This window comes from Brassica napus, assembly GCF_020379485.1.
Source record: "Brassica napus cultivar Da-Ae chromosome C7 unlocalized genomic scaffold, Da-Ae chrC07_Random_32, whole genome shotgun sequence".
In the NCBI taxonomy this organism is placed as follows: Eukaryota; Viridiplantae; Streptophyta; class Magnoliopsida; order Brassicales; family Brassicaceae; genus Brassica; species Brassica napus.
This window is the reverse complement of record NW_026014344.1, coordinates 20,495-47,943: the sequence shown is the minus strand read 5'-3', so window position 1 is coordinate 47,943 and position 27,449 is coordinate 20,495. Positions and strand designations below refer to the sequence as shown.

Here is a 27,449-nt window from a genome sequence, read left to right as displayed (position 1 = left end):
TGTAACCAATTTAGGCTTGATAGTTTTTTGGGGATAAAATAATATTCATGTTTTGCGAGTTAACTTTGAATGTTCACGCAGCTCGCTCTGCGCGAATCGTTTGTCTGGGCCTTTACCATCTGGTTTACAAAATTTCAACAATCTGAGATTCCTGTACGTATCAAATTATTTCCTACACTACGCCTTTTGATTTAACCTGATATTGCGTTGATGTGATGAAATTTTCAGAGGGGTTGAAGCAAATCAGTTCTCTGGTCCGATTCCCGACGGGATTGGTAACTTGACCAACCTAAAAGGATTGTAAGACATATCCCTCTTAAAGTTAACCATTAATATTTTGGTGTAATGGGAATGCTAAATGGATATTGCAGACAACTTGGGTCCAACCAATTTACAGGAAGCCTGCCTAACACTCTCGCGAGACTGGTGAACCTTGAGGATTTGTAAGTGCTGTATAAACTATAAATTTTCATTACTAATTAGACCTAAATGATTAGTAAAGTCATGGACATATATTCTTCCGGAAGCTTTGAGGAAGTTGATTTACAGCTTTTTGTTGAACTTCGTCTTTGACCTTTTAGTATGCTATGTTTCTTCTTAAGGTTAATTGTTTGGTTGTAAATTGATTTGACACTTACAAAATGCTCACCTAGGGCTGGAATTTTGAACCTAACCAAAAAGTTTAGGTTTTTTTGTTCAAGTTCGGCTATGATCTGATCGGTTTAATTTGGCATATTAAAAAATTGGCTCTTGATTATCAATTAGTTCAGTTTTTCATTATAAAAAAAATAACTTATACCAAACGATACCAACACAACTAAAATTTCTGAAATAAACCAACCAAATTTCATACCAGAATAATTGAACTAACTGAAACAACCAAAATTAACTAAAATCGTTGGCTTTGGTAAAATTTTCATTAACCAAACTAATTCAAGAATGAACCAAACGAACCCAAATTTTCGTACAGTTCAATTAGGCACAATTTTTGGGTAAGAACTAACTGAAAACCATTTAACCCGAACCGAATTAAAAAGACCAACTCACCTGTAGAGTAGTCCAAAAAGATAAGTTTTAACAAACCTTGTTGTTGAGATATTGCCTAAGTGTCAAGAAGCCTCTAACCCAAGGGGAAGGTCTCAGTTGATCGTTAAGAGCAAAGGAAGCACGAGGAGCTCACGTGCTTCACTTAACGGTATCAAAGGGTAAAGGAGTAATTAACCTTTGTTGTAAGCATTGGCTTTTGTCTTCTTCCTCTGTACGGAAACGAAGAGAATACAGAGGAGAGAGAGGAGCGTTGCACCGCCAGTGCAGTCCTATAAAGCTGACAAGAACGAGACATTAGGGTTAAGAGAGAATCAGAGAACAGAAGAGAGCAGCCGCAAGTTCAGCGTTTTTGCTCTGTCGCTAAGGGTTAAGTGTAACCAAGCTTTCTAGTGGATTTCCGAGCAAACCTCGGCCAGACGTAGCGTCCTCACACTGAGGCGTGAACTGGATAAATTTGCGTGTGACTTTTCTTTACGTGCTTAAAGAAATACACACGAGTGAACAAACGAGAGAGGTGAGAGAAATCGCAAGCATATCAAGCATAAAACAGAGCAAAGAATCGACCTTTTCATCAACAACTGGTATCAGAGCCAGGTTGGCTGGCTGGGATCGAGGAAAGGTTGAAACCTTGTGAAGTTTGAAGCTTTTTCTGTAAAGCTTTGCCCTTTATGCGAGAGATGACCTCAGGGCGTTCTGAGGTGGAGAAGTTCGACGGAGATGGAGACTATGTTCTCTGGAAAGAAAAGTTGTTGGCTCACATGGAGCTACTGGGCCTGCTAGAAGGACTCGAAGATGAAGAGGACGTTGATGTTGAAGATTCTACAGCTGAGAAAGGAACAACATCTGCGACCGAAGCTTATGTCAAACCGGAAGAAAGATTCTCAAAGACAAAGCTCTCAAGGAGAAGAGAGGAAAAGCTAGATCTACGATCATACTAAGTCTGGGAGATCATGTTCTCAGGAAAGTCATAAAGGAACCAACTGCAGCTGGTATGCTCAAGATGCTAGATAAGTTGTGCATGGCTAAGTCCTTACCCAACATGATATATCTGAAGCAGAGGTTGTATGGGTACAAAATGTCCTGATGAAGACCAAGCCATCGTTTTGTTAGTGTCCTTGCCGAAACAGTTTGATCAGTTAAAGGAAACGTTGAAGTATGGCAAGACAACTTTGGCTTTGGATGAAATCAATGGAGCTATAAGGTCAAAAAATCTTGAACTTGGAGCAAGTGGTAAACTAAGCAAGAGTAGCTTATAGGCTTTGTATGTTCAAGAAAGAGGTAGATCAGATCGGAGAGGTAGAAGCTCAGACAGAGGGAAGAGTCAGAACAGGTCACAGTCAAGAGAGAAGAAGACTTGCTGGATCTGTGGCAAAGAAGGCCACTACAAGAAGCAGTGTTTTGTTTGGAAAGAAAGAAACAAGAAGTCTAACAGCTCAGAGAAGGGAGAAACCTCGAATGTTATGAAACACGTTATTGATGCTGCTGGGTTAAACGTTGAAGAAGAATCAAACGCAGTAAGCGATGGACAAGAAGATGAGTGGATCATGGACACAGGGTGTTCATTTCACATGACACCAAGAAGATATTGGTTTGTCGAGTTTGATGATTCAAAGATAGGAAGAGTGAAGATGGCAAATCAAACTTATTCTGAGATCAAAGGCATTGGGAGTATAAGGATTCAGAATGAGGATCTCTCAACGGTTCTGATCACAAATGTAAGATATGTTCCAAGCATGTCGAGAAACTTGATTCAATGGGAACGTTGGAAGATCAAGGGTGCTGGTTTCAGTCGAAGAATGGTTCTCTGAAAGTAATCAAGGGCTCCTTAACACTGTTAAAGAGGAAGAAGGTTGGAACTCTATACATTCTGCAAGGAAAGTTGATTGCAGGAAGTGCTAATGCTGTAGTGAGCTCCAAGAACGAGTGAAAGTTGTGGCACAGTCGTCTTTGTCACATGAGTAAGAAGAATACTGATTTGTTGATCAAGAAGGGATGTCTACAAGCTGATAAAATGAAAGGATTTGAGTTTTGTGAAGACTGTGTGTATGGGAAAACACATAAAGTGAGTTTTGGGACTGCAATACACGTCACAAAAGAAAAGCTAGAGTACATACACTCAGATCTTTGGGGAGCACCTTCAGTACCAAACTCTATTGGTAATTGTCAATACTTCATGACATTTATTGATGACTTCACCAGAAAGGTCTGGATATATTTTTTAAGAACGAAGGATGAAGCTTTCAGAACCTTCGTTGAATGGAAGACAATGGTGGAGAATCAGTCAAACAGAAAGGTAAAGAAGTTGAGAACTGACAATGGACTTGAGTTCTGTAATCAAGAGTTTGATGGTTTCTGCAAACAAGAAGGAGTGGTGAGACACAGGACATGTGCCTACACCCCACAGCAAAATGGGATTGCAGAACGCATGAACAGAACTATAATGGAGAAGGTGAGGAGCATGCTCAGCGAGTCGGGTCTTGAAAAGAGGTTTTGGGCATACGCAGCCTCAACAGCGGTATATGTGATCAAAAGGACTCCTGCGTCTGCCATTGAGTTTGAAATACCTGAAAAGGCTTGGACAGGAGTACTACCTGATCTGGGTGGTCTGAGAAGTTTTGGATGGATTGCATATGTTCATAGCAAACTCAATCCTAGAGCGAAGAAGGGTGTGTTTCTAGGTTACCCAGCTGGGGTAAAAGGCTACAGAGTATGGCTCATTGATGACAGAAAGGTTGTAATCAGCAAAGATGTAGTCTTCAATGAAGAAGTCATGTACAAAAGCTCTACCGAAGAAGGTCCAAGTGAAGATAGATCAACAGCAGAACCTGAAGTTGCAGTGATAAATGCTCCAACTGTAACTACAGAAGAAAGTAATGTTGATCAAGGTGGAGTTGTAGAGAGAGAGAACACAACCCAAGAAAGTTCTTTTCGGGAACAAGAACAAGGATCTGAGTCAGAAACAGATTCAGAAGAAGATTATATGCCACCAAGTCTTGCTGATTATCAATTAGCAAGAGACAGAGAAAGAAGAATCACAAGACCTCCAAAGAGATATGATGAGTTAGGAGATCTTGGTTTCGCGTACAATCTAATAGAAGATGGTGGAGTTCTTGAGCCACAGAGCTACGCTGAGGCAATGTCGAGTTCAGAGAGTGAACTCTGGAGAGAATCTATAGATGAAGAAATGATATCACTGAGAAAGAACCACACTTAGGATTTGGTTGACAAACCAGTGAAGAAAAGAGTAATTGGTTGCAAGTGGGTGTTCAAAAGGAATATCGGTATTCCAGGAATAGAGAGGCCAAGACACAAGTCAAGACTTGTTGCAAAGGGTTACTCTCAAAGGGAAGGCATTGATTTTCAAGAGATTTTCTCGCCTATAGTTAAACATGTAACTATTCGTCTAATGTTGTCTGCTGTTGCTCATTTCAATCTAGAACTAGAGCAGATGGACGTCAAGACAGCTTTCTTGCACGGAAACTTAGACGAAGAAATTTACATGAGTCAGCATGAGGGATATGTGGACAAGAACGCACCAGAAAAGGTCTGTCTGCTGAGGAAGTCATTGTACGGCCTGAGACAATCACCAAGACAATGGAACCAGAGGTTCGATGAGTTCATGAGGTCTACTGGCTACTCAAGATGTCTGAAAGACAGTTGCGTCTACTTCAAGATAAACAGAGAAGAAGAAAGGACTTTCCTTTTGCTGTACGTTGATGATATGTTAATCATATCGAAGAAAAAAGATACAGTGAAGGAGTTGAAGGAAAGTCTAAGCTCTACCTTCGAAATGAAAGATCTTGGTCCAGCGAAGAAGATATTGGGAATGGAGATTCAAAGAAACAGGGATCAAGGAGTCTTGGAGTTGTCACAGAAAGAGTATCTGAAAAAGATATTAAGGTCTTTCAGAATGGAGAACTTTAAGCCTGTGAAGACACCGCTGGGAGCTCACATGAGGCTTAAGTCTGCTACTGACAAGGAATGGGAACAAGAAGCTGAACAGATGAAGTCAATTCCCTACGCAAACGCAGTTGGTAGCATCAAGTACTCGATGATAGGGTCGAGACCAGACCTAGCTTATCCAGTCGGAATGATAAGCAGATTCATGGGAAAGCCTCTTATGAGTCACTGGCAAGCAGTAAAGTGGGTCCTTAGATACATTCAAGGATCACTCGACACGAAGCTACAGTTCAAGGGAGAAACAGAGTTTGTGGTGACAGGGTACTGTGATTCAGATTACTCAGCGGATCTTGATAAGAGGAGATCAATTACAGGTTACACATTCACGGTGGGAGGTAATGTGATAAGCTGGAAGTCTAGTCTGCAACCTGTGGTCGCGTTGTCGACTACGGAGGCTGAGTATATTGCTTTGACAGAAGCAGCAAAGGAAGCTGTTTGGTTAAAAGAGTTTATGAACGAGTTGGATTTCAAGCAAGATGCAGTAGAGATTCACTGTGATTCTCAAAGCGCAATAGCGCTGGCGAAGAACGCTGTTCATCACGAAAGAACAAAGCATATACAGAGAAGGTTTCATTACATCAGAGACACAATCACTGATGGGGAAACAAAGATTCTGAAGATATCAACCGTTCACAACCTGGCAGACATGCTTACTAAAGTACTGCATGTGAACAAGTTCCTGAGCGCATTGGAGAAGCTCGGGATCACCAGTGACTGATAAGAGTATCAGGAACCGAGGGGGAAATCAAGTAAAACTAGAAAGAAAAGCTAAGAGATGAGAAGAAGTTGATGACACTACGACAAGGTGGAGTTTTGTTGAGATATTGCCTAAGTGTCAAGAAGCCTCTAACCCAAGGGGAAGGTCTCAGTTGATCGTTAAGAGCAAAGGAAGCACGAGGAGCTCATGTGCTTCACTTAACGGTATCAAAGGGTAAAGGAGTAATTAACCTTTGCTGTAAGCGTTGGCTTTTGTCTTCTTCCTCTGTACGGAAACGAAGAGAATACAGAGGAGAAAGAGGAGCATTGCACCGCCAGTGCAGTCATATAAAGTCGACAAGAACTGAGACATTAGGGTTAAGAGAGAATCAGAGAACAGAAGAGAGCAGCCGCAAGTTCAGCGTTTTTGCTCTGTCTCTAAGGGTTAAGTGTAACCAAGCTTTCTAGTGGATTTCCGAGCAAATCTCGGCCAGACGTAACATCCTCACACTAAGGCGTGAACTGGATAAATTTGCGTGTCTTTTCTTTACTTGCTTAACGAAAAACACACGAGTGAACAAACGAGAGAGAGAGAAATCGCAAGCATATCAAGCATAAAACAGAGGAAAGAATCGACCTTTTCATCAACACTTGTTTGTTCTCATTATGCAGTAGGGTAAGTGACAATAACTTTGATGGTACCATCCCAGCATACATTGGCAACTGGCCTCGGCTTCAAAAGCTGTAAGCTTGTCCTGCAACAATTTTCGTTAGTTCTCTTATACCTTCTGTTTATGCACCGTCTAACTTGTGCTGGCCATGATCAACAGATATCTATACGCGAGTGGACTAAAAGGACCAATACCTGATGAAATAGCGCGCCTAGAAAATCTTACTAACTTGTAAGTGTACTACTTTCAATTGATTAGCAAAATATACAACTGAAACGGGACTGGTGTTTTATATGTCTCATATGCAGGTTTATCACTGATACGAGTGGGATTAACATCTTCCCATATATATCGAGCCAAGCCATTGAAACCCTGTATTTAGTTTCCTGTGATATGTTTTTCCTTCTTGAGGCGTGATTCTAACTGAAATTTTCAAACTGAAGTCTCCCCTCCCTGTGTTCCAGGATTTTGAGGAATGTGAGTTTGTCTGGTCCAATTCCTTCTTACATCTGGAATATGCCAAAACTAAGGATTCTGTAAGTTCTTTCTGGTCACAAGTGAAACGACTTTGTAAGTTTCAAAGTTATCATTCAGAACTAGAATGCTTAACAAATACTCCACGAATATCTGCTAAGGAACTTGTGCATGACTAGATGGGTATGCTCATGACATTCATTTACATGTGCTTATAGAAATACTGGCCTATATAATTTATATGTGTGTATATTTAGATTATTATTAAGTCATGGGTAACAACATAGATAGCGATCATAGCGAGAAATATGTTAACGAGTGTTATATGCAGATATGAGAGCGTCTATTAAGGAACTTTCGATGGATCTATCAAATATGTATATGTAATAGTTACATATTAACATTTGTACCAAATTTATTTATTTTGTACACGTTTTACGCAGTGATTTATCATTCAACAATTTGACTGGTGACGTTCATGGAGGAAGAGCACCAGCATATACGTAAGTACTACAGTCTGGATACCTTTCATTGTGAATAGCATAATATCATGATCATGTATATATTTTCTTGACATGTTCTTTCAGATATTTGACTGGAAACAGGCTTTCTGGAGAAGTTGAATCTGGTGTTTTTCTCAAAAGCAACGCTCAAATGTACGGTTAGACCTTCCTTTTTCTTATGTCAATTTATGTTTTTCTCAATTGCAAATCTCATGTGTACGGTTAGGCCCTGCTTAATTTGCCTATATTACAAAGTATTTTTTTGTTATGTTAATAATATTTTTCAATTTTGGTTATTCTTACAGTGATCTCTCTTACAACAATTTCTCATGGTGGCCTAGCTGCCAGGAGAATAGGTACGGACATAAATGTTGGGTAGATATATACATTCTCAGTTTCTCATGTTGAAGTGTCTGTTTTCAACTTTTCACTGTTTCAGTAACATTAACACATACCGGAGCTCATACTTAAACAATTTGTAAGTACACTGTTGAACATTATCTTTACAACAATCAAGCAGTAGATATGGTCTGGATATTCTGTGCTGAAAAGCCTAACAATTTGGTACAGAACTGAGATTCTTCCATGTGCTGGTCCAATCAACTGCACGAGCTGTAAGTACATAATAAGCTGTCTTAACATCTCCAACATGCAACTATTCAGCTACTACTTAATTATCTCTTTCTAATGATGGTTATAATCATTATGGATGGTAGATCAGCGAACACTACATATAAACTGTGGTGGAGACAACATAGTTATTACAAAATCTTCTCATAAAATCACTTATCAAGCTGATAACACTAAAACCAAAGCCGCAACAAATCAGCAATTCAAAGACTGGGGAATTAGTAACACAGGGGAATTCTTCTCAGATGGTCATACGAAAGAATCAAGTAACACAGATGACACGTACATCATTTCAACTAGTTTAAGATTATCTGGGGATTCCCCTGATATCTATAAGACGGCACGTCGATCTCCCCTATCTCTAGTTTATTATGCGTTTTGCATGGAGAATGGAACCTACAGTGTGAAACTCCATTTTATGGAGATCCAGTTTTCAGACCAAGAACTATACAGTCGTCTTGGCAGACGCATATTTGACGTTTATGTTCAGGTAAAGCTTCACTGCAGATCACAAAAATAATTTTGTTTGTTTCAGTCATATGCATGGAAGATTGAAGTTCATTTCCTTATGTACTTTTTCTCCCCGGTTAGGGAGTATTGTTCTTGAGGGATTTTAACATCAAAGAGGCGGCTAATGGGACTCTGAAGCCTGTTTTCAAAACAGTGAGTGCGAATGTGACAAATAATATATTAGAGATTCAGTTGTACTGGGCTGGTAAAGGAACAACACTTATTCCTGAAAGAGGAAATTATGGTCCTCTTATCTCTGCTATCTCCTTGTGTCACAGCAGTAAGCAACCTTCACCACTTGTTCTGCACCAACTGTACTCCTTCTCGTACTTTTTTGTGGCTTTCTCAAGTCACCGGTTCCTACATCATAATTATAATATTCATTTTTAAAAATTTCAGGTATGGAGCCACAATGTGGAGGTCAAAAACAAAAACTACTTTAATAAAGACATTTTTCTTCAGCTTGGTTTATATATGAAGCAATGTATTTATATTTACACTTTTGAGTGTTTCATTTTCAGCAATGAAAACAGAACTTGACACCAATTATCCACTAATTTTCGGGGTAGTGGGTAGCTTGATAGCAGTTACTCTCTTGGCTTTTGGATTATACACTCAGAAAATATGCATACGAGACAAGTACACACGAGAAAGAGGTACCAGATATCATAGAATATATGAATCAATTCATTCCATATGCTCATACCATTTTCTCCATGTAACATGATACATAGATTTGAGAGCACAGGGTGTGCAAACCGTTTGCTTTACTTGGAGGCAACTGGAAGCTGCAACAAACAATTTTGATCAAGCCAATAAACTTGGAGAAGGAGGTTTTGGATCCGTATTCAGAGTATGCTAAAACACACACAAACTTCTTCTCAATTAGAGACAAGATGGCTTTGCTTCTGGTTTCTGATATGAGAAACCTAATGCAGGGAGAGCTTTCAGATGGAACTATCATAGCAGTCAAGCAGCTATCTTCCAAGTCATGCCAAGGAAACCGCGAGTTTGTGAATGAGATAGGCATGATCTCAGGTCTGAATCATCCAAACCTTGTCAAGCTTTATGGATGTTGTGTAGAGAAGAATCAGTTAATGCTCGTGTACGAATACATGGAAAATAACTCCCTTGCTCTTGCACTGTTTGGTAAATAAAAGTCATTCATAGTTTTTTGAAGTTTTCAGTATGTTACCAAATGTAAAGCGATATCATATCTTTTTGGTTTTCGTCCATTTCCAGGAAAGAGCTCCCTGAAATTGCAATGGGAAGTTAGACAAAACATATGCGTGGGAATTGCAAGAGGGCTTGAATTCCTCCATGAAGGATCGATGATCAGGATGGTTCACCGTGACATAAAAACCAGTAGCGTGCTTCTAGACGCTGACCTTAATGCAAAGATATCAGACTTTGGATTGGCTAGGCTCCATGAAGAAGAACACACCCACATTAGCACCAAGATTGCAGGGACCGTGTAAGTATCGCACATAAAAAAACGCACATTGGCAAAAAAAAAAAAAAGCTTAGCCTTGGTTTCGCTGATGTTGCAGTGGATATATGGCTCCAGAATATGCACTGTGGGGTCATTTGACTGAGAAAGCAGACGTGTTCAGCTTCGGAGTTGTGGCAATGGAAATTGTTAGTGGAAAGAGTAATATGAAACGGAAAGGAAGTGATGATCATGTCTCCCTTATCAATTGGGTAAACATGGAGATTTTGTTTCTCTTCAACTCATTCGATTCACAATGTTTATACTTTCTACATGAAATTTCAGGCTCTGACGCTGCATCAGAGAGGGGACATAATGGAGATTGTAGATCCAGTGCTCCAAGGAGATTTCAACAGCAAAGAAGCAGTAAGGATGATCAAAGTTGCTTTCCTTTGCACAAACTCATCTCCTTCCTTAAGGCCTACCATGTCAGAGGCTGTTAAAATGCTCGAGGGAGAGATCAACATAAGAGAGGTTATGTCAGATCCTGGTCTATATGGACACAATTGGAGCATCTCAAATCTTATCAACATTGATACACATGGAAGCTCGAGTGTGTCTGGTGTGGCCCATCAAACGGCAACGACAATGCAATCCTCTGTTTCTGGTTCTGATCTCTACCCATTTTGCAATGAATCCATGATCCTAAACTCCACAGCAGAGTTTTCCTCCTCGCCAATATGATATCAGAAAGTTGTGTACATTGCCTTATCTCTTAAAAAAGAAGAAAGGCTTGTGAAGTTATCTTATAGATAGTTAGCTACATTTGTACCATTCAAGTTGTCTAAAACCTTACTACATTTGTACCATCCAAGAGACTGGTATCTCTCTGAATGCATGTCAAACTATTATTATATATTTTTTATGAAAGGCTTATTGAATCTAAATCTTTTTTTTTTCTATGAAATTACGTCGATTTCTCTCCATGGAATTGACTCCGACGGCTTGCACCACACGGAAAAGTAACTCGATGATCATTCAACCAAATCTAAAATTTATTTGATTTTCAGTTTGACGCGTCTGTGTTCCCAGACATTTTGAATATGAAGCAGGAATCAGACCTGAAGAAGGAAGGAGTGTTCGATGTGATGGAGGCAGAGAAAATGATGAAGGCACTTTCATGCTCCATAAAGTATTAGTCATTAAAAGTTACAAAAAAAAAGAAATATTAGTCATTAAGGCTAAGCATGTCGGGAGTTGTGAAGTTACTTGTACGGAGATGACTTGCGAGGGTACCAAGTCCACTGTTTTCACTAGAGAGTAGCCTAAATGGCTAAATCCCTTGATTATCTCTACAAGTCTAGGGTTTTAGTTGTTGGTGAGAGTATAGGATCCCCTAGAGATCTAACTAGCTTAATTCCAAAGACGTCTAGGGTTCTTGTTGTTAATGAGAAGGATCAACCAAAAATTTAACGGTCCGAATAGTAACATGGGAAACAAATGAGGAAAAACAGCCGTGCGATCATAATAGTGACATATAACATAGGTGAATGTAGAGATTTTGTTAAATATTAAATGCGGTGCGGTTTTGTAAACATTATGAACATAAGTAAAATCTAATAATAGTTAAAAGGTTTAATCCCTAGACATTATTATACATTATTTGAGAACTGATTTTTTAAACTTTACATATATGTCACAGCACATTCATTTTCATTAGAAAAAATATGACATGGATTACTAAAAATGATCACATGGCTAAAAGCTAATTTTAAGATGGACATTGTAGCTTTTATTTCTATTTGCTCTTGTGGGTTTTTATTTCTATTTTGATAGTCTTTCTCATTCATATTCTTCTAGATGTTCCATATTATTCATGAAAAGGACCTTAAATCAGGCTCCTTAGAGCATCATTAACCTTATAACCTCATTTGGATTTCTTAATGATTTGTTTAATAATAAAAGTTAGTTATGAAATTTAGTTAAGAAACCCCTAGTCTTTGTGCTCCACCGGGATTTCTTAACTAAGGATTCTTTAAAAAAATTATTAAACATTGTTTTATCTTGAAGAACAAGAACTTTAGACTAAGCTAAAAAACTTTCAAATACAGACATAGAAAGATTGGACTAAAAGTAATACCTGAAGTTTTCAGCAAGGAGGCAAGCATTGGTGTTGGAGTCATCTCCATCGATAACCACCAATCCATCCAAATCTAGCTTCTTTGCTTTTTCCTCAGCTTGTTTAAACTACACATGTGAGACAACATACAATTACACACGACATGTAACTACGGAAGCAGTAATAAATCACTTAAGAAGCTTCAAAAAAAAAAAAAAATCAACCTGCTCAGGCGTTTCAATCTTGTCTCTTCCACTGCAGATCATGTCAAAGCCACCCTATTGATACCAAAAGAGAATTACAACCACATCAGCATAAAACGATTATTGAATTTCTAGAATCCCAATCAGATAACAAAGTTTGTGACAAGAATCCATAAACTAAATGCTGTCTAAGAACCTGGTTCCTGTAAGGCTGAATGTATTCAGCATTCAACTCGACATATTTGCATTTCATGATACCAGCTGGATCACCCTTGAACCCGTAAAATATGCTTCCTTTAGCACGTTCCTGCAAGTAATCTAAAACCCCAAAAAAAAAATTACAAGACTGAGACTGAAACAATGTGAAGAAAAACCATAACTTGACATAGATATTAAAATACTACCGAATAATCCAGAGATCACATTGTGTCCACCAGGCGCCTGACCTCCAGACAGAACAACACCGATCTTCAACTTCTCTCCCGACGAAGCTGCACTCTGATCCGGAACAACTAACACAGACGGCTAACCATACAGACCAGGAAACAACTTCGCAATCTCATCTGCAATCAAATTTTTTTTTAAAAACACACCACTAAATCCTCTTACAAAGTCTATAGAACACAGATCTGTACACAAGATCTATACACAAACAAATCCAATCGAAAGTTTCATCAGATCAGACAGAGAAAACCCTAACCTGGGTTCCCGGCGGCGGAGCTGGCGGGACCTTCGACGATTTTGAAGGGTCCTTTGAGCACAGAAGCAATCGTCGACGGAGAAGAAGACGAGAGAGGAGGAGAGAAAGAAAAAAAAAATCAAATTTCACAGTTTGCTGACACGTGGTCTAAGAACCCTCTTTATGATCGGACCCCAAAATCATGTATTAAAGATCGGTTATTACTCTTTTATTTATTTTTGATTTAATTAAATGACTTATTTTGTTTAAGAACTTTTTTAAGAAACTGCAATAATCATGCTCTTAGGTAGTTTCTAGAACAAATAATCCATAATCTCAAAAACTGAGGCCTTAGAAACAGACCACGGGGGGTGAAGGAATTTCAAAGAGGGCCATGTTTGGATTGTTAGTGAACATTTGAAAATAACACGATTTATAGATTCCTTTTCTGCACCACAAATATTACAAGATGTGTCGCATTTAATACCACGAGACCTTAAATTCCTTGTTACCACTAAACTACCAGATAGTACTTGCCGGACTAAATTTTGTAATTTCAGATGACAATGTAATTTCCAAGTAAACACTAGTAGAGTTTTGATATCTTGTCCATTCCTGCATAACTTGACATCAGTGAATAACTGTTATGTTCTATAACCTGATTTGACCGTGTATCTACCTGATACCCCTGTTCGAAAACGCATCCGCCTAGCCGCCTAGGCGCTGTTCGGAGGTTGACTGCGGCGATTATGCCCAAATCGATGTAGCCAGACGTTGACTCGCGTAAGACCGCCTAATTTCCGCGTTGACCGTCTAATTTTCGCGTTGACCGTCTAATTTTCGCGTTGACCGCCTAATTCCCGCCTAATCCCGCGTTGACCGCCTAAGTTTTTTTTTTCGTCTGTGTAAGTTAAAACACGTTTGATTATTTTTTTACTCATTATTAACAGATTTTGTGTAATTATTCATTACTAAATAATTATAATTCACTACCAAACCTAAAACAAACACATACATACTACATTTAGGGATTTTTTTCGTACCAAACCCATCATTTACGAATCAAAATGAGACTGTTTAAAATTATGGGTATATATAAAAAATTATATAATTATGTCTAAGAACTTATATCATCATGTTTAAAATTAGCTAAATATATTATAAATATATTAAATTGTATTTAAAACTAGGCCCCGCGTAATCCCCGAGTACTCCCCGATTTTTTGGTAACTCGCTAGGCCCGGGGTTACTGCCCGACTAGTGCCTAGCGTAGTTCCGAACAGGGCCTGATACTGTAAAATTCCAGCCATTTTTATATGGTCTAGATAAACAACTTACCTTCATACTTCGAATGATTTCTACATCATCTGGGTGTATATAAACATGAGCAAATTAATATACCAGGAGAAATAAACCGGATTAATAAGGGTTCTCATCTTTAGTAATGGGTTCAAAAATTGATTTTGATGTTTTGGTATCGCTGACCTCAGGCGAGGAGCAAAGATCTATGAATCATTCCATACAGAGATAATTTTTCATTTCTCCGTTCCCACGCTTTTCATTAGCCTTTTATTAACTAGATATCAAACTGAAGTAATACTTTTCCATCCAAAAGAAGGTGAATATGACTTTTTTGGATCCATAGGACTGGATTTCCGATAGTATCTTCCTTTAAAATCCTTCGCAAATAAGGAGTTTTTTTTCCCTATTAGACTTCATAATTTTTTAGCTAATAACACATTATTAAAATCATGCAGATCAGGGAAACCTATACCACCCTTTTCTTTACTCCTGCATAATTTATCCTATGAGAAGCAATGAATATTTTTTTTGTTTCCACTATTACTCCACCATAAATTTGTTATTGCACTCATCAGTTTTAGTAATGCGTTATTTGATTAACAGAACTGGAACTACAAGGTTATAAAATCCTAGTTTTAACCGTCTAATCTATAGTCGGAGTCTTGAGTAGTAAATCATTTATTCTAGGGTTTGGGATCCTTTTTATAGGTCGTCGTTAGTCAAGAACTAGGTTAGATCATTGTATAATCAGGAAATATAGAAATATTTCCTTTTATTACATTTTTTCATTTTATCAGGAGACATGAGGAAAATCCTGTCCTGAGAGTTGAAAATTGTCTCGGCAAAAGAAGAAGACCAGCATTATTCTCTTAAGCACGAAGAATCACTTCTTGAATTAGTTATCCACAATAATTATACATATTTTTATTTATATCAATAAATTTAACATTTCAAAAGCATACACATGAACCTTTTTTTTTTGACCAAACATACACATACACTCAAGACATGCAAAAATTGTATATTTTTCCTGTTTTTCCTCTTGTTCAATAGAGGTGGGCACGTATCGAATATTTCTATGATTTTTAGTATTTTAGATTTGCTTTATAGTTTAAGAATATCTGGGTTTTTTTGGATATCCGAAAAATTTACAGATATTTACTAATATTTACGGATATTTCATTCACTTTATTCAATAAAAATAAATTTTGGAAACACTATACAAGTTTATTTTCAAAAAATATTGTTCACATAATAAAAAATAAAAATAAATATTAGTGAAATTATATGTTTCATAAAATTTTAAAATTAATTAAAAGTTTAAAATTTTAGAATAAATTGTAGTTTTATAAGTATTTTATATTCTTTTTCAATTTAATAATTAATTGTATTAATAAATTATATGTTAAAATAATAAGTATAAAAAATTATACATTTAAAATTCTATATTTAAATATACATATACATCTATTTGTATAGAAATCGGAGCGGATCAAATATCTGACTCTAATTTTTTAGTATTTTTTATTTGTTTCGTTTTTATTAGATATTAATTTTAATATTTGTTTTGCTTCGAATACTTATGGATATACAAATTTTTTGGATGAAATTTAAACGAATATAATAAATCGAATCAAAACTACCGGATAAAATGGTGACCCTCCTAATGTTCACTTCTTTTTTTCTATAAATTTTACATGGACTGCTTAAGGAACACAAAATTTTATACGAGTCAAATTCATTAACTTTTTTTCTTCGTTTACTTTTCTTTTCCTCTTTTTCTTCCTTTTCTATGACATACTTTATGTCAGTCTATGACACTATGTAAACAGTCAACGGTCACTAAAATATAATGGAATATTTGATTAAAAATAGAATATACCATTTCTGAAATCGTATAGAATGGTGCCAATGTAATATTTAACTAACTAGGTAATAATCCACGCATTGCACGGGATGTAATTATTAGTTTCGTTATTTTTAATAAAAAGACAATAAATCTGTTTATTCTGGATATTGGTTCAGTTTTAAATTTTTTTTTGTTTTTAATCTTCTAAAATATAACCATTATTTTAAATTAATATTCATTTTAGTTTATTCGGTTAAAATGTTTGATTTTTTGATTTTTCTAGTAAAAACAAAAAATTAATATTATTTGTTTATTTTGATGTTATGAATTTTAAATAGTTGTCAAGTCGAACCAATAGTTTCATATTATAGTTTCTAAACAGATAATAATTTAAGAAAAAGAAAAGAAAATTAGTATTTCAATACAATTTGGTCTGTAATGAAAGAAGCACTAAGAAAAAATATTTCAACTTTAAAAAAAAATTAGATACTTCAGTTGTGGTGAATACTTAGTTACAAGGTGCTCACATCAAGGTGCTCACATCAAGGTGCTCACATCAAATTGCACATGCATGTGTATGTAAAAAATATATAAAAATAGTTGATAAATATATAAAGATATTGTTAATTAATATTAAATGACATTTTTTTTCAAAATAATACATGAAAGATAAAATTAAAATTAATTTAAAATAAAAAGGCCTTGACATTAGTCATTTTTTACATACAAAGAAAATAAAATTGTATCCGTAAATAGGGGTGGACACAGATCGAATATCTAGGTATTTGGAAGCATTTGTGTCGATTCGATCTTTAGCCACCTAGATATTCGGTGACTCGGATATCCGAAATGTTTTAGAATTTTACAGAATATCCGATTTGATGCGTAAATAAAATAAAATTTTAAAAATAATTGAAAATTTTAATAATAACATTTTATTACAAAAATAAAACATTATTTAAAATTTTAAATTCTAGTACCGATAAAAATAAATTTAATTCATAAAAATATTGTAAAACTGATATAAAGTATAATATATATAACATATATCTATATTTCTTTACATATATGTATATATATATGCATATAACATATCGAATTAAATATATGTTCCTAAAAATATTGGTATTTGTGATTTGCTTCTTTTTTGGATATTGTATTTTAGTATTTGATTTGTTTCGTAGAGTTACGGATATCCAGATTTTTTTGGTTCAAATCAAAACAGATAACGAATCGAATCGAAATTTATGAATATTTTGCTCAACTTTATCCGTAAACAATAAAAATAATATATATATATATATAGTTTGACTTTTGATTCGTTATCTATTTTTATTCGAACCGAAAAATCCAGAGTTTTATTGAAACCATGTATGTGAGTTTTATATTAAAAAAAACGCAAAGTACATAATGTGAACACATTTATGAATATAGTGTGAACGCGTTAACATATTTATTGTCAAATCATTGTGAGGCTGCTACGTGTCAATTATAGTGTGAATGCATTTATTACAATGCTTGTCTTTTACTCCCTCCGTTCCCGAAAGTAAGACGTTTTAGATTTTTTACTTGTTCCACAAAAATCCTAAATTTTGGTTAAATACTTCCAGTTGGCTTAAAAATTGTCTCTGGAGAGATGCTCGATTCACACCAAACAAATCGTATAAGCCGAGAACCTATCGCGGACTTTAAATCGGTATAAATCAGGTTGAAATCGCAACATGAAAATCGATAGCCGGCTAGTCACCGCATAAACCTTAAAACCGAAAGTAAACCTAGATCTTGCCCTAAACCCAGCACACTGGTCTCTAACATCTCAAGACATGATATCTAAAAAGTGATACGAGATCTTAAAAAACATGTCTCTTCGTCTATATCTTAACTTTCACGAAACTTCGTAAAAATAAATAAGTAATTTTTACGAAATTCACATCTCGAGCAAACCAACAGATTGAACGTCTCGCTAAAACTAAATATGAGACGACAACTCATATTTATTTCAGACATATTCAGAACAAAGTAGTTCGATAAATATTCATCATATATAAAACCGCAAAGCGGTAGGGATTCGAAGCCACCAACGGCCAGTCCCGATTTAAACAAAGCGACCAAACATGCCCACACAAAGTCTCAACATAAAGGCCACACTCGGCCAGATACAAATAATAAAGGCCACACTCGGCCATAAACACAAGATAGGGGGAAACCTCCTCCCGTCAAATGCTAACTTTGATTTTCACAGATCAAAGTTAAAACCCCCGGACATGGAAGCTTCAAATGCATCCGCGGGACAATCCACTTCCTCATCATAACCAGCAACCTCGGTCGCGACCTCCTCCGTATCGGGAAAAACCGGGATGGGGTCCCAGAATCCCTGAATCCTCCCATCGATCGGGGAAATAAGCGCCTCGGCATAGGCATGATCATTCATGCCACCTTTCATGAGTTCCATCTCATCCTCGAAAACAGAGTCGCCCGCCTGCGTCTTCCAAAGGGTACAAATTGAACCACGCGCCCACCGAGGAATAAGCCTCCTTAAGGTTTCCATACTTGGCTTTGAACTGAGAAGCACGGTTTTTCATCATCTCGGTGATCTCTCTCCTACCTCTCCTTTCCGCTTGACGAACGGCCTTGGCATGATCCTTGGCAAGTTTCGAATCTCGCTCTAAAATTTCGTTTTGAACACGCGCAAGGTATTTTTCCGCTTTCTCTGCCTTGAAACGATAAAACATGGCCTCCCTGTGGCTTGTCTCAAGGGCTGAACCAAGCATGTTCAGACCCTGCAAAAAACAACTAACGTGTTTAAAAAAAATAGGGGCGCATGATTCTATCCGCGAAGTTCCTAAAGGAAAAAGAAACTAACCCCGTTGATTATGGACGAAGGAGGATCAAAACTCGAGGGCAAACCAGCGAAGAAATCGTCAAAATCTGGAACAGGTACCTCGATCGAACCGCTACCGTCACCATAAGCAAGGTCTGGGTCCCATCCTGGGAGAATAGAGTCATCTACGGAAAACTCTATATCACCAAGATCAATGCCTTTACGCTTAGAAGATCTCGCGTCCTTTTCCTCCGCGGGAACATCGCAAGGAGTAAGAATCACTATTCTCTTCTGCACCCACTCCAAGATCGGGATGCACGAGTCTCAATGTTATGCGGACTCTCCTCGGCGTAAAGAAGGTCCAGAAAAAGGACCATTCCTGAGGAGATCCCTCACTTCGATCACGTCTTCGGGAAATGGGGGAAGCGGGTTAATGAAGGGACTGTCATTCGGCTTGCTCCGGAACAATGGGTTGCAATTCTCTTCGAAAGATGCAGCATTTATACGGACGAAGAAGAAGAACTTCAACCACGAGTTAAAGTTGGAAATAAGCCCCTTAATCACCGTCATATATGTCCGAGGAACCAACTGGTAGAGGTGCGGCTTCGAGACAATTTGCAGCCTAAAGATCGCTTCAAAGTGGTCAGCGGTAAGGGAGAGACCATGCTCGTGGCTCAGGATCACAACACCGATGAGATGCTGAAAGCTGGTGGGGTTCAGCTGGCTTATCGGTACTTCTAAACGGTCCAACACACGGACTATGATTTCAGGAATCGGAAACCACATACGGCAGCGCACCAAGAATGAATTGTAGCAAGTAAATAACCCTCCGGGTGTTAGGGGATTTTTGTGTAGGATCTTTGTGAGTACTACGGAACGATGGACAAGCTGGTAAACCAAATGAGTTTGTATGTATTTCGTAAGGATTTGAGAGAATAATGAAAATATGGGCTTGAAGAGACGTATTATTGATCAGACAAACAAGAACAAGAGAGGTTACAATGATCTTTGAATAAACCCTACTAATTCTAGTGTCTAAGCCTTGGAGAAGTCGATCCCCTGCTTTAGGGTTTTAGTAGCTCTTACATAGTCGTCTAAGAGTCGGTTTCATTAGGTTAAACTCTTCCATATTCTGAAATATGGAAGGTTTTCCTTGTCGGAAGTTTTCCATTTCTTGGAAGGGAGCTCGGTTCCTGGGACCGAGCTCGGGGTTCCTTCTAGCGGGGACCCGGAGCGTTCCCTTATCGGGGACCCGAGGGTCTAGGTCCTGCCGGGAGGCTGGAGGAAATGATACCAGGGTATTTTTCCCAACAGTTTGCCCCTTATTTCTCGATTTCGTCATCGAAGTCGGGGAATAACCTGTGCACTCAAGTCAACCGGGTTTGCTCATTCTCAGCAGGCTCCCCTTAGGTAGGACCCCGTTCCATTGGTCTTGCTAGCCTGGGTTCCACTCAAGCCGGAACTTATTCTGAACCCAGGTGAGGATCGGTTCCTTCGTGTTTGACCGGAGTCTAGTAGTAGTTTCTCTTATCTTCTGGAGATGATGAGGTCGGAGATTTGAAGTTTTAAACCACGCGCGGGCTGGAGAGACGGAGAGATCCAGGGACATTTCCTGTTTTTGGAAGATTCCTTCCTTTAATATCAGAGATTCGACTGATATTTTCTTCCCTTTGCGTAAAGGAAATAATTTTGAATTTCAAATTTTGCGGTCCGAGATCTGCTGAGACGTACGACTTCCTCGGGAAGACTTTCAACGGCTTTCCTGTATATATTCCTCTGCCTTCTCTTCCCTTTTGCTACGCTCCTTGCTTTCCCATATCTTCAACTCAGGTACTTTTTCTCTTCCTTCTTTGCTTACGCCTTTCTAGCTTAGCCATCGTGATTTCCTAGGCCCATAGTTGTCCATTTTACTGTGGTCGCCATCTATCGATTAGGAACCGATTGACCATGTCCAAACGATCTGCCTCTTCGACACCTTCGATGATCGAAAGGGCTGGTTCGGAGAGAAGGGTAGATTCTCCAGTTTCTCGATCCGACAGCTCTCCTGATCCGGGCACGGGATCAGAGTATGACTTAGCAGCTCCCCGTCCATATGCGTATGCGTCTCCTCCGCCGACAGGTCATGCGTCTTCTGTGAGGGAAGACGACATGGTATCCATTATTCTTCGAATACCGGCACCGGAGGAACGGGCATCTAGCTTCATCCCAGGGCAGATAGCCATTTATGACGCTTTCTTCGATATCAGCTTTAGAGGAGTGATCCCAGCGCTTATAGCGAGTTTATGCGATTTTTTCGAGATCTCTCCTTCCCAGCTGAATCCTCCGTCTTGGAGATTACTCGTGGCTATTCATAACCTGGGTGACCTAGAGAGCTTATCCTTTGGGATCAATGAGGTTCTATTCTCTTATCACTTGGCCCCTCTGAACTGAAACGAAGGTCGGCTTCAACTTCATCCTCGTAGCTGATTGCCTATTGTGGAGGAGCTTCCAAGGGGTGATCGTAAAGGATCTGCTTTTAGTAAAAAGTGGCAGGACCGATATGTTTTCATGATGCTTCTAGGGGATACGCATGGTTATACTGGTTTTTTGAACTTCTAACCCTCTTATTGTTTTTGCAGCTGGAACGCACCCTGCTCTTCCGGAGGGAGAGGATACCGGTTTTCGAGCACGCCAGCTTCCCCTTGATCGTCGTCAAGTACCTTTCTTACTTAGTGACAGTGCGTTACACCGTAGCAGCCTCTGGGGTAAGCGTCTTTCGACTGATGCACTTTGAATGTTCCTTTGTTTGGATTCCTGATGATTCTTTATGCAGGGAACATGTCTAGGAATACTAGCAACGATCCTTTCGCAGCCTATCAAGAAGCGGCCAAGGTGATGTCTTCAAAGAAGGGCTCCACGAGCAGGACAGTGTCCGGAGACGACTTGGTGATTACTGGTAGTCGTCGAGCGGCGACAGTGAAGATTGAACCTTCCGCCCTGGTTCAGACCAAGAAATCTAGGGGTGGAGGTATGGCGGCCCGATCTTTTCAGCAGTCAGCCGAGGTTGCGCATTCCACGGGAAGTCTCGCCACGGATTTGTCTAACTTGAACCTCCAGGTGTTTCCTCAAGATGGCACCATTCATCCTTCGGGAGAGCCATTGGAGGTTGTTCAGATCCTCCGAGGGGGACTTCTTCGGGTACGTTGTTGTACTTTTGATTTCTTTCTATTCCGGTTTCTGATGGGAGACTGTGGTTTCTGTGCAGACTATCTCCCAGCTGTTTCATCTTGGAGAGCGGCTGTTTATTGAGGGCTCGTTGGTTAGCCAAGAAGAACTAGATGATTTGAAGTGTCATGTTTCAGAGGTGAAGGCTCAGCGTGTAGCCCGTGAGATGGAGATCCATGATCTCAAAGACAAGCTAAAGGATGTGGAGAGGACAGCCGAAATATCCTCGACGGATGCGTTGAGTATTGGCAAGAAGAATCAGGGGTTGGAAGAGGCCATAGAAACTCTGAGGCTTGAAATGGTGATGGCCGTAAACGGGGCAAGAGTCACCGCTCGGTGGGAATTGATGGCTACAGAAGAAGAATAACCAATGGGACCTGGCCAAGGCTTTGGAACAATATAAAACAGTAGCCTTGGAGGAAGCCAAGAACAAAGCTGCTCCGGTTCCTACGTTCGAGGACGAGCCTGCTGTTCCCCCTATTTCTGAGATTGACTTAGATTTGAGGCCTGGGGGGTTTTCCTCTTGAACTCATGTTCTTCCTTTTTTTTGTAATAACGGCCTTTCTCGGCCTGCTCTGCTTTTGCTTGAACAATATCCCTGTTGCGGCCTTATGAAATAAGTTTCTCTGGTTTTGTTCGCTTTTCTTCTTTGAGATATTTGGCTTTCGTAGATGATATTCGTATTGCTTCTGTAGCTGTCTCTTCTTTCGTAAGAAAGCATTTTGCAGGATGACCTCGGGGTCTTGAAACTTGACTTATGAGTCGTAATCGGAGGATTGGTGACCCAAGTGTTGATCGCTTGATAGTCTCTTACAGGACTTGAGCCGTCTGGGCTTTGGATGATCGTCGAAGGACTCGTGGATCCTGGATGCTAAAGGTTCCTTGGAACCTTTGGACCTTGCAATGATCAGACCTCGTGGGTCTCGTATGACTGGATCTCCTCTTGGGACCCTGGGGTCGATTGGAGAATTTTAATAATCTTGGGACCCGGGGGTCACTTCTTAGGGAACCTGTGGGTTCTGGACCCTAAGTTGTACACATGGTCTTTGGACCCTGAAGTCTTTTTAGGGAACCAATAGGTTCTTGGGCCTGAGGCCTGTCTAAGCCCGGAGTTTTTTCTCAGAACCCGAAATTAAGGTTTTAAAAGGACCGCATTCTGCCATCCTAGGTGAGGCCACTCTCGGTACCTGTTAGGGTATCGCATTCTACCGCTCGAAAGCTGGTCACTATCGAGTTCCCGTGCTGCATGTTGCTTTCTGCAGAAAGCCACTATCAGGCTTTAGAGGGTGCTGGTGTGGGTGAAAACCCAAGTGCCAGGCTTTGCTGCTTTCCACGTATGGAGAAGCAGGATATTATAAGGTGCTCCCGGACTTTTTCACTTGCTCAAGGGAAATTATACCTCGTGTCCCCTGTATTATTCTAGCACGTAGCGTTTTAATACAGGTACTTTCACATTTTTGGTATTTTTGTTTGGGACTCCGATATGCCTGAGGCTATACATGGGTTTTAGGTAGTATTGACGGCATACTCGGGCTTGCGCAGACCCATTCCTACCTTATGTCTCATACCCGTTTTATTTTTGCGTGGTCGTACCTTATGTTTCATACCCGTTTTGTTTTTGCGTGGTCGTACCACTTGTCATTAAGGGTTGGCCAGAATCGAAGGTCTGTTGGACCTGATCCAGCTCGTTTTCCCGTTAAGTATTATGACATTCCTACTACTCTTTTATAGTCGGAACTATTTTATTATATAAGCTTTGTCCGGAGACGTTTCAGCGTACATAGGAGTAGGAAAACATAATCCTTAAATAATTGATAAAATAATTAATAGAAATCATGGTCCGGAGACCGTACAAGATATCAGCTTGCGAGGTACCCCGAAGGTTAGGCCATGTTTTACCTCTTGTTGCTAGGTGATCCGCAGGTTTTGACTTGCTTTTGGGACGAGCGTCCTTGCTAGAGGGTTCCTCCTTCTTCTTCAGGGTTTGACTCTTTCTTGGGTCTAGGGACCGCGGTCGAGACTCGTTTCATGCCCCGGCCCTTAGTGTTCGGGGACCACTGTCTCCTGTTGATGAAGGTTCTCAGCACTTCCATGAAACGTGTAGTCACATTCATCCACTGGAGCGACCAGGTTCGGAGGTCTCCTGTCTGGCTAAGTGTCTCCATCCTAGCGAGGCGCCCTTTGCTCCAGATCCGCCCGATGTACCCTCTGAGGAGGTCTCCTTGGAGTACTCGTGCCCCACTTGTTTATCCGTGAGACCACTGGCTGATATTTGATAAAGTTCTCGGTGATTTTGTCTATGTGAGGCGGGGGACGAAGGTCCTGCGAGGACTAGGTCTTGCGAGCAGATGCAACTTTGAAGGGCTTCGGAGGAGACCATGCGTAGCGGTCGACATAGGTTCTCTGGGGATCCCTCGGGTTCTTGGAATGATTCAGTGTCCGCCTTCTCCGGAACGACCCCCAATTACCTGTATCATTGACCTCTGATCCCTGGGTTTGCGGGGTCCGAGGTCTTCTCTGTAATTGCTATAAGACCTTGGTCTTCCCCTTCAAGGTGGTCTGGTAGCAGGATCGAGAGTTCTCCTGGTCTCCCCTAATTATTCTGATACCCCAGGGTGTAGGGAACTTCACCATCTGATGAAGGGTTGAAGGGACTGCTCCCATGTCATGAATCTAGGGTCGTCCCAAGATCATGTTATATGCCGATTGGCAATCTACGACCAGGAATTTGGTAGACATGTTGACCCCTTCAGCGTATAATGGGAGGATAACCTCTCCGGCGGTTTGCTTGACTTCGCCGCTGAACCCGATGAGTGGGGTTACCTTGCGCGTCAGGGTGCTCTCCTCCAGCCCTAGATCTTGGTACGCCGTCTGGAAGATAATGTTGCTGGAGCTGCCGTTGTCTACTAGTATTCTATTCACCAAGCAGTTTGCTACGGTGAGAGAGATAACTAGAGCATCATGTTGGGGAGCTAGGATCTTCTCTTGCTCCTTAGCTGTGAAGCTTATCTCGTCGGTGCCTAGAAGTAGGTGCTTTGGTTGGGTCGTCTCCAGACCATGCTTAGCGTTACGGGTGCTTTTCTTTGCGGCTGCGTGGCTCACTCTGCTTACTTCTGAGCCTCCAGATAAGACATGGATCAACCGATCTTGGCGAGGTGGTGAGGCTGGTGCAGCTCCTTTGGATTTCCCTGATGTCTCTTTGCTGAGGTGGGCCTTGGCTTTCTCTGAGAGGAATTCTCGGAGATGCCCCTTTTGGAGTAATTCGTTGACCTCGATCCTCAGGGTGATACAGTCTTCGGTTTTGTGGCCATGATCGCGATGGAAGTCGTACCAAAGTCCTGGAGTCCAGAACGAGTCAGGTGCTTTCATCTTTGGAGGCCATTGCACCTGTTGGCCCATCTGTCTCAGTGCGTTGACTAGATCTGGTGTTGATATTGAGAGATGGGAGATATCGGGCCAGGTAGATACCGACATCCCTTCTTCCTTCTCTTGCGGCCGGTACTGGAACATGCCCATGTTTCTACTACCAGAGTCCTTGGATCCCCTTTGGGAGGATCTTTCATCTCGGTATCCTCGATCTGATCGGGCTGACCTTTGGTCCTGCTTTTGCTGAGCCTTGGCACGGCTAGCAACATCTTCCTCCCACTTCACTTGCGCCCAGGCTCGGGACAACACATCTTCCATGGTCTTGCAAGGATACATGGTCCGCTCTTTGTATAGCTCCCCATCTGGAAGTAGACCTCTCTTGAAGGCAGAGATCGCAGTAGGGATGCTGCATTCGGGGACCGCCACTTTTTCCTGGTTGAAGAGGGCTATGTAGTCTCGCAGGGGTTCCACTCGATGCTGGAGGATCTCGTAGAGACCATCTGAAGTCTTCTCCAGGCTCCTACTGCTTGTGAATTGCTCCACGAATTTGTCGCTCAGGCCTGCGAAGGAAGATATGAACCTGGTAGGGAGATTGATGTACCATTGCAAGGCGGGTCTGATCAGAGTGAAACCGAACCCTTTGCACATCGTGGCCTCGTGGGATTCCTTAGGGAGTGCAACCGCCAACATCCTTTGCTTGTACTGTGCGATGTCATCGTCGGGGTCGCCAGTACCGTTATACATCTTGATGCTGGGGAAGGAGAACTTTCTAGGCATCTCAACCGAGGCAATCTCTTCCGCAAAATGGGTATCCGCGTAGGAATCAGGGTTTCTCCTTCGGATTGGGGGAGCTACTCCTGGTAGGCGTTCTACCATGGATTGCATGGCATCGAATCTCTTAGAGAAAATCTGCTCTAGGTAGGCGGTTATGGAGGATTCGGTTGCTACTTTCTCGGCTTCTTCCTTCTCAGGTTCTGGCTCGGAATCACTCTCCTCCAGATCATAGATTTGAGGATTCTCGGTCCCTTCCCGTGTTGCCCCAGCACCCCAGATGCAGAAGGTGTGTCGGTGGTACCTTCTCCGGTGCTGGGCGTGTTGAGATTTCCCATAGGTCGAACCCGGGTGTTGAAGCGACGCTTCTTGTTACCTGACACGTTGAGGGTTTGATTATGGTCCCGGAGGGCAGTGTTCTCTGACTGTAGCTGGCTGAGCTTCTTGGCGCTTAGCTCCAACTGTTTGGAGTGTTCGTCAAGTTTTTCCTTCAGGCTCTGGACTTCTGAAGAGAGTTTGGAATCTTCTCTGGTAGTTCTTTGAGTTCGGTGTATGTCGGTTATTTGGCCTCGCAGGCTGTCTATTTGCCTTTGAAGCTCAGCTGTTGTTTGAGTAGCTTCAGGTGGTTCGCCGTCGTGCTCACCCACCGTCATTGTCACGTAGTTAGATTACCCCCCTCCTTCTAGCGCCAAATTGTTAGGGGATTTTTGTGTAGGCTCTTTGTGAGTACTACGGAACGATGGACAAGCCGGTAAACCGAATGAGTTTGTATGTATTTCGTAAGGATTTGAGAGAATAATGAAAATATGGGCTTGAAGAGACGTATTATTGATCAGACAAACAAGAACAAGAGAGGTTACAATGATCTTTGAATAAACCCTAGTTCTAGCCGTCTAATTCTTGTCTCTAAGCCTTGGAGAAGTCGATCCCCTGCTTTAGGGTTTTAGTAGCTTTTATATAGTCGTCTAAGAGTCGGTTTCATTAGGTTAAACTCTTCCATATTCGGAAATATGGAAGGTTTTCCTTGTTGGAAGTTTTCCATTTCTTGGAAGGGAGCTCTGTTCCAGGGACCGAGCTCGGGGTTCCTTCTAGCGGGGGATCCGGAGCGTTTCCTTATCGGGGACCTGATGGTCTGAGTCCTGCCGGGAGGCTGGAGGAAATGATACCGGGGTATTTTTCTCCAACACCAGGGGATTGTCAGCACTTTCTCCTCGA

General features: G+C 40.5%; 3 protein-coding genes across 4 annotated transcripts; 1 reads left to right on the top strand and 2 right to left on the bottom strand.

The window, feature by feature from the left end:
* Window positions 1–37: 37 nt before the first annotated feature.
* Window positions 38–10,867, top strand: LOC125594988 (probable LRR receptor-like serine/threonine-protein kinase At1g29720; the record flags this gene model as incomplete). Its single annotated transcript, XM_048770976.1, has 21 exons — window positions 38–153; window positions 229–300; window positions 372–443; window positions 6,376–6,447; window positions 6,534–6,605; window positions 6,683–6,748; window positions 6,839–6,910; window positions 7,292–7,351; window positions 7,436–7,504; window positions 7,657–7,707; window positions 7,791–7,829; window positions 7,922–7,965; window positions 8,068–8,471; window positions 8,573–8,771; window positions 8,891–8,911; window positions 9,013–9,147; window positions 9,226–9,344; window positions 9,430–9,640; window positions 9,734–9,965; window positions 10,042–10,192; window positions 10,266–10,867. Coding segments are annotated over 21 exons (2,676 nt in total), but the record flags the coding sequence as incomplete, so codon positions are not given.
* On the bottom strand, window positions 10,589–13,209 carry LOC125594989 (pyrophosphate--fructose 6-phosphate 1-phosphotransferase subunit beta 1-like). 2 transcript variants are annotated; one of them, XM_048770977.1, is made up of 7 exons: window positions 12,943–13,209; window positions 12,647–12,805; window positions 12,439–12,560; window positions 12,264–12,317; window positions 12,061–12,167; window positions 11,042–11,103; window positions 10,589–10,925 (listed from the first exon to the last, which is right to left on the bottom strand). In XM_048770977.1, exons 3-7 carry the CDS (start codon window positions 12,493–12,495, stop codon window positions 10,888–10,890), a joined length of 318 nt encoding a protein of 105 aa, XP_048626934.1. In that variant the 5' UTR covers window positions 12,496–12,560; window positions 12,647–12,805; window positions 12,943–13,209; the 3' UTR covers window positions 10,589–10,887. The 2 variants fall into 2 exon arrangements, with proteins under 2 accessions (XP_048626934.1, XP_048626935.1); XM_048770978.1 differs by lacking the exon at window positions 11,042–11,103 and having other exon boundaries at window positions 10,698–11,041.
* An 11,561-nt stretch (window positions 13,210–24,770) lies between these two features.
* On the bottom strand, window positions 24,771–26,339 carry LOC106421735. Its single transcript, XM_013862567.1, has one exon. The coding sequence runs from the start codon at window positions 26,337–26,339 to the stop codon at window positions 24,771–24,773; it is 1,569 nt and encodes a 522-aa protein (XP_013718021.1).
* Between the last annotated feature and the right edge of the window lie 1,110 nt (window positions 26,340–27,449).